The sequence below is a fragment of the Alligator sinensis genome, unplaced genomic scaffold, assembly GCF_000455745.1.
Source record: "Alligator sinensis unplaced genomic scaffold, ASM45574v1 scaffold264_1, whole genome shotgun sequence".
NCBI lineage: Eukaryota > Metazoa > Chordata > Crocodylia > Alligatoridae > Alligator > Alligator sinensis.
The window spans coordinates 2,683,249-2,696,990 of record NW_005841831.1 but is presented as its reverse complement, the minus strand read 5'-3'; the positions used below and the strand labels follow the sequence as shown (position 1 = coordinate 2,696,990).

At 48.0% G+C, this 13,742-nt stretch overlaps 1 protein-coding gene across 1 annotated transcript in view; it reads right to left on the bottom strand.

Annotated features, from left to right (window-relative positions):
* WNT8B (Wnt family member 8B) overlaps positions 1 to 13,729 on the bottom strand; it is a 13,871-nt gene extending 142 nt beyond the window's left edge. Inside the window, 6 exon segments of the mRNA XM_025214235.1 lie at positions 1 to 9; positions 11 to 387; positions 5,425 to 5,567; positions 9,737 to 9,862; positions 11,374 to 11,512; positions 13,673 to 13,729. The exon segment at positions 1 to 9 is cut by the window's left edge and continues 142 nt beyond it. Of these exon segments, the coding sequence (XP_025070020.1) occupies positions 1 to 9; positions 11 to 387; positions 5,425 to 5,567; positions 9,737 to 9,862; positions 11,374 to 11,512; positions 13,673 to 13,729 (851 nt within the window).
* Positions 13,730 to 13,742: the final 13 nt, after the last annotated feature.

The window sequence follows — 13,742 nt, the reverse complement described above, 5'->3', positions numbered from 1 at the left end:
TCCCCCGCCCACCCCACAATCCCCACACAGCCGCCGGCAGCTCCGCTTCTCCCACTTGCTCAGTGCCTTGCCACGCTTGAGGCACTCCCTGCCCTCAGTTCCCAGCAGCCCCAGAGTTTTGTTCTCCAGGCAGTAGTCAGGAGAGTCTTCCAAGTGGACCAGCTCCTTCTTGGAGATGGAACTGAAGGTCTCAGCAATGGCGCCCCGGTTAGCAGCGCTGTTGCCTGCTCCTTGCAGCAGGTCCACTTTCAGGGCCTTGTGGTACTTCTCCTTGAGATAGGTGCCCACCTCCCGGAACTCGGGCAGCTGCAGCCAGCAGGTCTGGGTGGTGCAGCTGCCCGACACTCCATGGCACTTGCAAGTCCGTTTCATGGTCCCTTTCACTGCCTAGAGATAGAGGGGGAGGCAGAGAGGGTGTCAGAATGAGGCCCATAATCCAGGACATACTGTCTTGTGGTGTGTTGCAATCCACCGCTAGGTGCCAGGAAGGTTCAGCCCTTTTTAGTTAAAGGGACAATGTCAAGGTAAAATCTTGGAGGTAAATCAAATCCAATCTGGTGTCTGAACTAAGAGATCAACACTGAAACGACTCTACAAGGGCTGTGGGCACCACAGCAGCAGCAAGCATTATGGTGATGCTGTTGCACACCCCACTCTGTGTGGAAGGAAAGATCAAAACGAATCGGCTTCACTTCATACACAGTGGGTTTTGCTTTAGGCAGCAGTGCCAGGCTGTTCTGTTTGGGCTGCAAATACAGCATGGCAGGTAGAGATTTAAAATGAAAGAACCAAACTGTTTGAACTGGAACTAAAGGCATCTGTGTTGGTCAGTCCCCTTCTCTCCTCTGTATTTAAATGCTGGACGAAAATTACACGACAGTCTCTGTCTAACCTCATAGGGCAAGGCATGGCACTTCTGCGTCCAGCAAGGAAACTGCCCCTTATGGCTTGCATTATGATTGGCATCTGGGTTTTGAGCACCTTGTTGAGGCTACCCCAGATGCGAGCATCCCTACAGCAAAACCCTACGTGCATTTCTGCACTTTCCCATCTCTGCCTGGAGGAACCGACAATGTGAGGTCACAGTCGGCAGGGCTAACCGGACCCTATCGTGCATCCACAGGTGCATCTCAAGTAGGGGCAAGGAGGTGATCCTCCCCCTCTACGTGACACTGGTCAGGCCACAGCTGGAGTACTGTGTCCAGTTCTGGGCACCCCACTTCAAGAGGGATGTGGACAACATTGAGAGGGTCCAGAGGAGGGCCACCCGCATGACCGGGGGACAGCAGGGCAGACCCTACAACGAGAGGTTACGGGACCTGAACCTGTTCAGCCTTCACAAGAGAAGGCTGAGGGGGGACCTTGTGACCGTCTATAAACTCACTAGGGGGGACCAGAAGGGTTTGGGGGAGACCTTGTTTCCCCTAGCGCCCCCCGGGATAACAAGGAATAATGGCCACAAGTTGTTGGAAAGTAGGTTTAGACTAGACATCCGTAAGAACTACTTCACAGTCAGGGCGGCTAGGATCTGGAACCAACTTCCAAGGGAAGTGGTGCTGGCTCCTACCCCGGGGGTCTTTAAGAAGCGGCTCGATGCCTACCTGGCTGGGGTCATTTGAGCCCAGTTTTCCTCCTGCCCAGGCAGGGGGTCGGACTTGAAGATCTACAAGGTCCCTTCTGACCCCACTTCTATGACTCTATGATTCTATGAACCTCCCATGGTTCTTTGGACTAACATGCACTGAGATTTTTGCCAGATAAATCATATCAACTGAGGGAGTACTTCTCTGTGCTCTGTAAGTCTGTGTCCTCACTGCCAAGTGGATGGATTATGGCTCAAGTTAACCTCCTAGTGTGAGGGGAAAAACAGACACTATAGGAATAACGGAAATATGGTGGAACACCAGCCATGACTGAAATACAGATATTGAAGAATACACACTTTTTAGGAAGGACAGAAATAAAAGTAAAGGCAGTGAGGTAGCACTATATATAAATGAAGTGGTAGACTGGAAGGAAATATAAAGCAATTACATAGACCAGAGATGCTCAACCTCTGGCCCATGGCCAAATGCAGCCCATGGAGTCATTGCATCTGGCCTGCAGGGCACCCTACAAGTTGGGAAATTTGCTCCCCCCGGCCAAATTCCCAAACTCCAATTGCCACATGGCTGGTTACAGCTGGGCTGTAGTCCCTTCTCCCTGTGGGACTGGGACATGAACCCTCCCCCTGACATCTGAGCCAAGCCATGCCCCCTATCCCTCTATGGAGTCAAGCTGGGGCCAAGCTACGTGCCCTCCCCCCAACAGGCTGGGTTGGGGCCAGGCTACATCCCCTTTCTCCCTGTAGGGGCCAAGTCACACTCCCTTCCCTGCAGGGGATCAAGCCTCCCCCCCCCCAGCACATCTGGACAGTGCCTACTGAGCCTGCCCAGAGTGCTGAATCAGGACTACCAGCCAGATCCAGCCCACAGATGGGCTGAACCCTGCCCAACCGGCCCACTGGGGATAAAGGTTTAGCACCACTGGCATAGACAAAACAGGATATCTTTGGGTTAAATTTATGCTAGGAAGGATTAATAACAAAGCTGCTTTAAAAGGATTGTGTTGGGGGTGGGGGTTATAGAACCCCAGGTTTAGATCTGGAAATAGCTAAGCTTTGGGGAGAATGTAGTGACACTGGAAACTGTATAATTATGTGAGATGTCAATTTACCCACTATAGACTTAATAACAAATGCTACCAATAATGGCAGGGTGCAGATATTTTTGGAACAGTTAACTGAGACTTCTCTATCAAGTGGCTATTGTGCCAACAAGAGGCAATGGTACGTTATAGCTAGGTTAGGACCTTCTAGAAGAACTGGTCATGGAAAAAAATCTGGAATCAAGCAAACATGGTTCATTTCAGTTTAAATTGCTGGACAGGACAAACGAGAATAGGTTTACAATAAATGTTTTGGGCTTCAGAAAGTCTTTCTTTGAGAAACTAAGTTAAGGAAGTTGACTGGAATTAAGAGCTAAAGGACTTAGATGCAGAAGTGGCATGGAAGTACTTTAAGACAAATAGAGAAATGTTCGTGGGAGCTCACATCCCAAGCAGAAGAAGAAAACACATAGGAAAGGACTACAGACCTACATGGATTCAGAGGAATCTCAAATGGCCATTAGGAATAGTGAGAGGATCTAGTAACAATGGATAATAGAACTGATCTGTAAGGAGAAATGTCTTTACACGATGAAATAATAGAGAGATACAGTGTGAATGGCCAATGACTTAACCTTGCAAAGGACATAAAAACAAAGAGCAAAAGCCTATACAGTAGGGGTGTGTGAAACAGGTCGTATTCGATTCGAATTCGGCCCAAATCAGGGACAGTGATTCGATTCGTTGATTCAGATCACTGTCCCTGATTTGATTCGGCCAAATCTGAATCTGAAGATTCGATGCTGATTTGGAGAATCAGCAATTCAGACATAGACACAGCTTTAAAAGTTTTTTCTACATACCTCGAGGTACCAGCATGGCTTGTGATCGCTGCGATGCTGGGGTGAATGGAGCGTCCCACAGGAGTGCAGGGGGCCCCTCCACATGCTCAGCAGTGAAGCCAGAAGTACTTCCGGTCCACTTCCAGGTCTCCTGGGGAGTGCGCAGGGAGCCCCCCCTGTATCCCCCTAGCTCGCGAATTGGCCACGGGGGACCCCGGGTGCCCCCCCAGACCCAGGAGGCACCAGTCACTGAGCCAGGGAAGCACGGGGGGCCCCCCCAGTGCGCTCCCTGGCGGACCCAGACGTGGACTGGAAGTGCTTCTGGTCCACTTCTGGGTCTGTTGCTGAGCGCACTGGAAAGCCCCCTGTGCTTCAGTGGGACGCTCCATGTGCCCCAGCCTCACAGCACTCTGCTACCTGCTGCCTAGAAGTATGTAGAAAAAAACAGTTAAAGCTGTGTCTATGTCCGAATCTCCGAATCTCTCTGAATTGATTTGGAGGGTTCCGATTCGATTTGGAGAATTTAAAGGGTCCTCTGATTTGATTCAGATTTGGAGATTCAGCCACCAAATCGAATCAGGGACCGAAGCTTCACACAACCCTATTGGCTAGTAAATGGGAATTAGGACACCATTATTGAAATTATCGGTCTAGATGAAAGCCCAACATAGATTGCTTCCTGTGACAAAATTTGAGAGCTGCAGATAATCTTGATCTCAGAATAGTGAAAGAACTAGCACATGAAACAGTAACCGCTTTAGTATAAATATTCAGTGAATCCACTTGGAAACAGTACTGTTGAGGACTATCACTCCCATATATATTGAAAGTATTCAATATATTCAAAAGAGAATGAAAGAGTGACCCAGGAATGAGAAGCCTCTTGTATGATACTGAAAGCCAGAGCTGCTAAATAGAGGTTGAACACAAAAACATAAGAATTGCCACTTTCTGGGTCAGAGCATAAGGCCATCTTGCCCAGTATGCTGTGTCACATGGTGGCAGAGACTGGATGCTGAAAGGGAGAGAGAACTGGGTATGATCAGGTTTTTTTCCACTGTTTCTCTTCTACTTGCAGCCTCCAGCATTTAAGGTCTAGGTCTAGGAAATTCTAATTCAGAGGCTGTACCCCTAATTCTCATGCTCAATAGCTACTGGTGCCCCTTTCCTCCAGGAATTCATCCAATCCCTTTTTGAATCTGGCTAAACTGTCAGTTTCCACAACATCTTGTGGCAATGAGTTCCACACTTTAAGCACATGCTGTGTGAAAAAGAACTTCTTTGTCTTAGTCTTAAGCTTACTACCTACTAGTTTCATTTTGTGACCGCTAGTTCAGGTAGGAGTAGCCTAAGGAAGACCTGTGTTACACTGGCTCCAGGAACTAAAAATAAAAGAGTATGGTGTAACATGGCTGGATGAGAGCAGCTCACAGGCTAGCAGGGGTGTAATTATAATGATCCTGGTGAGTTTGGTACCTTAGGACTGAAGAATAATTACCCAGACTTTGTCATTCTTTAGGGTCCAGGGCTGGCCAGCAGTCAGTAGAGCTGCACCTGAATTATGCACTAGAATAAGCTACTTGATGCAAACCCCTGCATGACCATGAGTACGCTAGGGCTCAACAGCTTCACCGGTTGTCAGTGAACAATGAATGAAGTGAGGCTTTTCTGGCTGCAGACAGGGCCACCAATGAGCAGGAGCAGGACCGAGATCCACCTCTACTTGCCAGCTTCTGCCCCATACCCACCATAATGTCTTCCTGGCTCTCTTCTCTCCCCATGCCTGGCTCTGCAATCACGTCTTTTGACTTTCTCTTGAGTATCTGATATTAGCCATAGTTTGTATCAGAATACCGGAGCGACTAATCAACTGGCACAGGAAAACCTGTCTTTCTTACTGACTTATTCATTTCCTGATAGAGAGAAAGGGCCTCACCTTTCTGCCAGCCTCATTGTTGTGCAAGTTCATCGCTGCTCTGGCATCTTGTCCTGTCTCAAGTGCATCCACAAACTGCTTGGAAATGGCTTCCCCAAAGCCCACGTTATCACTGCAGCCTCCCCAGAGCCAGCCTTGTCCGCCTGTGGAAAGAGACAAGATGGGCAGGTCAAGGCAATTCACCTTCCTGGATTCTGCAGGTACAGCATGGCACTGCTCCAGGGCTAGGATGCAGCATGGTTGCCATTTATGTGGCAAATGCCTTTTGATGTTTTCAGCTCCTCTCATCTCAGCCTCATTCAGGGTTGGATAGTGGCTCCTGAGTGAACCAGACAGGGAGCAGAAGCTAGATCTTCCCAGGGAAAACATCTCATGAATCTAGAGACTTTCTAAGAGCTGAAAGCTATTTCCTGACATTATCTGTTCACTGTAATGAAGGTAGTGTGCCTTTAGCAGGTGTTAAATTGTTACGCCTCTCAACTTTAACTGGATCAGATTTATATATGTTAAAGACTCATTGGGTGCATCTATACGTTGTCGTATGGCGACATAGTGATGTGCTACATCACTATATGGTGTGTTATGGTGATGTAGCAATCACGCAGGTCTACATATGATCTGCTTACAGTGTGCCGCTACAGTGCTGTAGCAGGGAAATCTAAGTGTGTGCTGCTCGTATGGTGTAGTACCTGCCCGTACTCCGCCATGCTCTAGTACTTCCGAAAGTACCTTTACTGGTACCTTAAACATCCTGGTCTGGACCCACCACAGAGGCAAAAGCATTCATTTACTTTAAACCTGAGGGGTCTTAAACCCTCCAGTGCTGAGCATCTGATGAAGTAGGTTGTTGCCTACAAAAGCTCATGCCTCTCTGAGTTTCTAAGTGCCACCCTTATCTGCCTTCTGCTAGTGGTAAGGGTAATCCATGTGCCCAGATCAGTGATTAGAGTAGAGCGAAGGGGTCAGACTGATTCAGGGTAGGGCTTTCCATTCCAGTTGTCCTTAAGTTCTGTGGTATAAGTTCCACAGACTCCATGTACCCCTTAGGATGCAAAGATCAAGAGCTCAATGTGGTTTTTAAGTCAGAGCTAAACTTACTACGAGCAAAAACTAAGAGCATTTATAGACACGCACTTGGAGGTGGGGGGAGGGAAGGCACTTTAAATAGTGTAGCTCCAAGAGCCTTACTAAATAAGCACCTGGAGTGTCACATGTATCAGTGTCCCTCTGTTGAAAAATGGTGGCAGGGTACTTTGAACTAAAGCTTGTCAAACAAGCTTCAGTTTAAAATGCGCTGCCACCATTTTTCAGTACAGGGATGCTGATACATGTGACGCTGGAGTCTACTGTAGTAATTACAGCGTGTCGGAGCAGCTTCCCTGCACATGTTCAGTCCCAGCCAACTCACTCCAAAACTGCGGGATCATTCACAGATAAGGCAGTATGAAGTGTGCAAGTGGGGCTGGACCAAGTGTTAAAGACAAATGGCACAGAGTCTGGGGAAACTCTTTCTAGGCAATCAGTAAAGATAAATTTAGGGAGACTGAATATGGGGCCCTATTTGGTGCTTTTAAAAATGAAAAACACTTTAACTACCTAACGGCACCATACCTAGACTCCTGGCATCCCTGGGCAAACTTTTAATATTAAGCCCCCCTTCACCAGAGATAATGATAATAATAATCGGATAATGGAAAACAAATTACCGTGTTCGGACCTCCTTTCTGTCCAGGCCCTGGGCAGCTGTCTGGTTCACCCATGCCTATGTCCAGCCCTGCTACTTAAGCAGCAAAAAATCCTTTTGAGCAGCCATTCTGCTGTGTGAATATGCTACCCAGCTCAGGGGACCTGTGCATTTGGGTTTCACAGCTGCTGGTTTTGGTGAATAAAATGATTGCTTTTCACTCCAGCTATTCTAGCAAAGCTCACTCCAGTGACAGGGGCCTGATGTCTGTTTGGTTTTTTTTGGGGGGTGGGGGAAGGTGGGGACTGATTACTAAGCTCCACTCAGCTACAGAAACCCAAGAGAGACAAGGGACAGGCACAGGTATCACTGAGCCCACAGCTGGGTTTTCTAAGCCTGGCAAAAAACCCAGCTTGAAAAAAAGTAACTCATGTGTGCTTATAAAATGAGCATGTCAGACCAGGAGTCACTTGGCAGATAATTAATGTGAGGTGACACCTTGGTATTTTTTGTGGTCACACTTCAAGGTGGAGCTGAATTTCCAAAGCCTCTGTGTGATAGTTTGGTTTTGGTAGAAGTGAGGGGTGGCTCTGCTGAGAGGGGTCTGGGAGGGGAGGGCAGTGGAGGGGTGCCTGCCACAGGTTGACTGTGCCCTGAAGGGGCACACTGCCTCAGGATGTAAGAATCTGTTTTTTGGTGGCCCCAAGCAAATGGCAGCCATGGGGCCATCAACCCCTCTTGCTTCCTCCCCTCCTTATATCTATACACCTGCCTAGCCTCCCAGGCACAGATGCTGAGAGTCCCAAAGCAGTGTGGAAGGAAAGAGGATGATTGGAAGGGTTTCTGAAAAGGGGGCCAGATCCCCAGCTGGTGTAAATCAGCAACAGGACTTGTCATTGTCTAAACAGGCGGTGGCTTATAAAACATTTGGGGACTGGGAACTGTTTTGGATAGAAAGTTCTGACTGAATGGAAGTAATTTGTCATGATTCCCATCATGGAGCTGGTGGTGCTCTCCCCTACCTTGGGGGTCTTTGACAGAAGTCTGGATAGGCATCTGGCTGGGGTCATCTGGCCCCTGCACTCTTCCCTGCCTAGGGAGGGGGTCAGACTCAATGATCTGTTCAGGTCCCTTCCGACCCTAGTGTCTATGAATCTATGAATCGATGTCATTTCCTCTTAGTTTGGTGTAAAAGGGCTCTATGCTCCTCATTCAAGTCATTAACTTCCCCTGCACTCCCATGTCTTTAACCCGCCATGATTTCCTAAAGTATCCACACATCAGCTGGCATCTTTTGAAAGGTTAATATGATGCACAGGCCCTCTCCAGAATGGCTTGGATTTTCACATGCTGTTCTCTCTGGTGGGTTATCAGTGTGCTTTCTCAATAATGCTGCAAATAGAAAATACACACTGACATTCACAATAATGCAAATATTCACAAATAACTTGTGAATCAAGGGGTTTGTGCTACAAGTAGGTGCACTGAACTGAACTGAGTTTCAAAGTATTCGATACACAAAGGACTGAATGAATGCCAGAACGGGAAAATCCAGATTAAACTGGGGGCAATGCTGAAATGTTGCTGTGGTGTGTCATGGCACTTGTCTTTCAGGGATCTTATATTCCACGACAGGTTGGACTCCCCAGCTAACCTGTATGCCTCCTGATGCACCACGGTCTTCACTTATAATGGGAGTGAAGCACTGAATTTGGTTGCCTTGTCATCCAACTGTCCCACAGATTAGCTGAGCAAAAATGTGGGCATCTAAAAAACTGGCTTCTTTTAAACTTAATAAAGCCAAATTGGTTAGATAGTCATGTTCAGTCTGTCCCAGACTGCTAAATAATGCTGAGTGGAGAACGTTAACTATTCACTCGGGGTTTTGTTTCAGTGCATTTGGTGTGAAAGGAAAAGGGAATGGATCCTCGAAGTAGGGGAGTTTGGAAGCGTCGGGGTCCCTGTTTAGAAGTGGTTCAGATAGCTTTCTTCCTTAGATCTCCAGACCCCAGAAGCTATGAGGTCTCTGACCTACAAGTAGGCCAACAGACAGATTTCTGAGCAGCCTAGTGGGTGAGTTAGCAGGAATCCAGCCAGGTTTGTGATGGGACTTCTGGTTTCTATCAGAACTTTGTTGAAATTGCACCCTGTTCACAGAATAGGGGGATTTTGATGGACAGGCAAACACTGCTGAAAAAATGTTTGTTAGAGCTTGTCTAGCAGCCCTCATGTTTAGGCTCTTGGTTCAGATTCTCTCCACACCTAGGCTGGATTTACAGTGATGCCATGTTTACTGCCATCAGTGGAGTTGCTCCTGATTTACACCAATATAAATGAGGGAAAAATCAGGCCCCATATTACATGAGCTATGCTATTTAGACAAGAAATTCAGACCCAGATCCCCAACTGGTGGACACTGGTGTGGCACCACCAACTTCCATGGAGCTACGCTGACTCACAGGAGCTGTGGGTCTGGCCCTGGAACATTTCCTGACCCCACAGGAAGGAGCTATTTTCTCCTTAGGGAAGTTAAGAGGAGTTAAGAGATGTCTTTCTGCCCCCTTCTTTGCTCAAGACCTCTATAACCATGGGGCGTGATGCAGAGATTACAGCAGATCTGTTTCTTACCCAACTGTCCATTACGAGAGTCATCACAGCCGCAGTTGTCAAAATCTCCTAGGCTGCAGTTCCGAGTCAGTGTGTACATGACACCTGCTGAGCTGATGGCATGGACAAAAGCTGTTTCTCGGTTTGCTGTCAGGGAAGAACACAAAGCAGAGGCTAAAGACTTCATTGCAGGGTCAGGGATAAAAACAGCTCCCACCATGGGGGAGGTTGGACAGAAAGCAAAGATGCGAATAGCTGGTCCCGGTGGATCAGAGATGAGAGACTATGGAGTGGATTAGCCTTGTACTTCCTCCCTTTTGCCTGGGCTACATGGAGAGCAGAGGACCCAGGGTGAGTAGGACAGCTTTATCCTGTTGTGGAGAATGTGGAAGTGAATTTAGCACTGGTGAAATATGCTGGCTGGAAAGCCCTGGAATCGGTCAGGGCTGATGGCCATTCCCTATGCAAACCTCACACATGGAAGGCTGCCAACATACATCAGCTTAGAGCTGCTGGCACTTGCTCTAGGCATCAGATCAGTCCCCATGGTCTGCTCAAATCTTGGCCTCTGCTGAGACCACCAGCCAAAGGGGGCCCTTCAGGACCTGCAGTGAGATTGAACCTGCCCACTAGTAACCGGGTTGAAACTATTCACTTATCTCAGTGAGGTCACCAGATGGTAACAATCTTTGGTTAATAGAAAATATCAGCCAGGGCTGGATGTGTGGTGGTAAACCTTGGTATAAAGGGCTCTGCATCCCACCACAACCCCCTCAGCCCCAGCCTTCCAGGCTGGTGACAACACCCTTGGAAGCACTTCTCTAGTCCATTGCCCTAGGGCCCAGCAGTCCCCTGCTTCCAGAAGGTGTGAACTCAGCCTCAGTAACATGTGTGTAACTAAGGGGCTTGGGTCTAGGAAGTGGCATCTTCCCTCTGGTTGCCAGGGGGTAAGAAAAGGGCTGACGAAGCTGAGGCATTTCCATACCCCACCATGTATGTCTATGGCAGCTATCAGCTACTTCACTTCCCCTTCAGTGGCTCAGGTGACCAATGCAGAAGTCCTGAGGCTGGGCAGGGATTGTAACTCAGCCTCTGAGAAGCGTTGGTGGACCAAGAAACGTGACTGAGTTTCTCTCTTTAACCAACTCCCCCTGCTTGCCTTTTCTTTCTACTTAGGCCTGCTCATAGCCTCCCACATCCTTCTCACAGCACATCAGTGGCAGTTCCTAGGGACTGGCCTGTTTCCCAAGAGCAGAATGCCTGGTAGGATCTAGCCATCTCCTCCTCAGGGAGCTTTGGACTAGTTTTCATGGCTCCTTGTCACAGGGTTGGCAGACATTTCAGTGGAAAACCTCAACCAGCCAGGTCTGAGTCTATTGTAAACAGCCTGGTCCTGAGCCAGCTAGAGCCCTGTCATGATGTTTGCATTGTAATGTCCCCATGCTGCTTGGGCTAAAATCCTATTCCCAAAACATGGCTGGCTGAAAGGTCCCCAGAAAAGATGTCTCCAGAGAGACGATGCCTTGGAGAGGGAAGCTCTAAAATAATGCATGGAAGTGGAACCCAGGAGAGGGAGACCACAGTGAAGCAAGGAGGGCCCTGTGGGCTCTAACCTGTGGTGAAAGGGTCCCAGTAGCTGTATCCAATTCTTTCCTTACCACTACGCAGTCCACCATGGCTGGAGAGCTGCAGTGCTCTCTCAGGGCAGTTCCAGCGGTCCCAAGCAAACTGGAATTTGCACTCCTCGATGCCGCTTTGTGCTCCAGCGGCCACGCTACTCGAGTAAATGAGGTATGCCTACAAGGGAAGGCAGTAGTCAGAAAGGAAGGCAATTTTTCAAGGAGGGTAGCAGTGGGAGGGGACTCCACACAGTGCCCCACCAATCTGCCTCACTGCTGGGCACAGTGAAACAAGTCAGTGGGGGCCACTGCTGGACCACTGCCAAGTCACTGCTGAGCACCCAGTTAAGCATGGCAGTGGTCACTGTTATGTTTCAAAACAGAATTTCACAGCTTCAGTTTGCACCGGGGTTTGAAGAAGGAACTAGCAGCCAGGACCTCTATATGCATTAGTGGAGCATTGTGCATTGTAACTGCCTGGTGCCTCAGTATCCCCAAGTGCCATGTGAGGATAGCAATCCTAACCTCCTATGGTTCCCTAGAGCTTGGGCAGTCACAGGGGCTAAAGTGCTATTATTTGGGCAGCTTTGGAATTTACATGATAAAAACAGCAGAAAGAGGGAACAGTCAATGCTCTTGCTCCCTTCGTCAAAGTCCTGGGCAGCTAGCAGAGGATCACTGTCCCCAGTGGACATTTCCACTGAGTTATTCAAATAAAGCTGAACAGGATTGATGGGGAATGGATTTAGTCTTCTCAGGGATCAGGAATCTTCTGAAGCAGAGGGAGTAGCACAATAGAGCTCCTGGCTCCTACTCCCTCCCTCTGCTCTGGTGTGGACAGCCAGGTCCTCAGCTGGTGTCCAGCCAAAGGAGTTACACTGATTTATGCTTGCAGAGCAGTAAAGACCAGCCCACATCATGTACAGTCCTGAATTCTATGTGGTTGCTATGTGGTCGCTGCATTGGGACTCAGAAAGACATGGGTTCTCTTTGGGGATCTGTGATCGAGTAGCTGATCACCCTATAGTTCTATGCCTCAGTTTCCCCATCTTGTATAATGGAGATATGATACTGACCTTCTTTGCAAAGTACTTTGGGGTCCTCTTATGAGAAGAATGAGGGAGGTGTTATAATTTGTAGTGACAGAATGATGTTGTAGTCATGACAGTCCAGAAAATATGCATGAGGCAAGGATTTCTTAGGGTGATATCTTTTACTGGATCGATTGTATAGTTGGGATAGAGTTAGGCAAGCTTTCAAATGCAAGGCTTTCTTTTTCAGGTCTATATCATAATCATGTCAAATGTAATCAGGCATAGGGAATAAAAGGTATAAATAGCTGCACTGATTTATGTGTCACATGGGATCAGCCCCACAGGATCTACATCTTCTCCCTAACTGGATCCAAACAGATGTAAAAAGGTCCAATTCTTTCAGTCTTGAAGACAATCTCAGCTGAAGAGATTGTCATCCTAGCTGTCCCTGATGTGTGGGAACCTTCTGTCAGGCCACTGGTCTCTGGGGTAAAGCCATTGCATCATAATGTTGCAATGCTTTGAGTAAAGCAGGACATTTTTTTCTGTGAACAGTGAGGTCATCAAAAACCAGAGTTCTTGGGCAGCAAGAATAGTGCCCTGACTTGGGGTGAATTTGGCAAATAGGTTGGGCTGGGTAAAAAAGCGGGGAAAGATTTAAAAAACACTGAAATATGTCATGTTGGCATTTTCAAAACAAAACTTTCTGACCTTTTGTTTTACAGTGATGTTTTGAAGAGCTTCACCTTCCACAAACACACCTCACAAAGTCAAGGAAATAAAGAGCTGCTCAACCTGAAGGAGGCATCCCAGTCTCCCAGTGCATGAAGGGCCACGAAGGGCAAAGTGGTGTCTCTGAGGATATGTATGATGTACTTTTCCATCCCAGTGATGCCTCAGGGGAATAAACAATGCCAGGCTCCCTTTGCAATGGTGGATGAATGGGACCCAACTTATATTGCAGGTGCAGTGGGATGGGAGGCAGGAGTAATCTTTCCAACTAATGTATTTGGGAACAGCCAGATATGATTACAGCAAGATAGGTGTTGGGCCAGATCCTAAGATGGTGCCAGTGAGCACAATTCTTACTCCTGGTCCCAAGGGTCTAAAAACTGTTCTGCTCTCTGTAAGCAGAACCTGTTGTCTCTCAGAGAGCAGCATGGAAATGCCTCCTATTCCAGAGTGTTTCTGGTTCCTCTGTGACTGGGAAAACTGGAGTGGCCTCACCAGGGCTGGAGAAAGAAGAAAGGAACTAGGTCCCCATCAGGGTTTAGTGGAATCAGGATCAAAGAGATTTGTCTTACCTTCGGACCGGTCATCAGAAAATTATTCACTGACCTGGAAGAGAGAGAACAGCACATCAGTGAAGGGGAG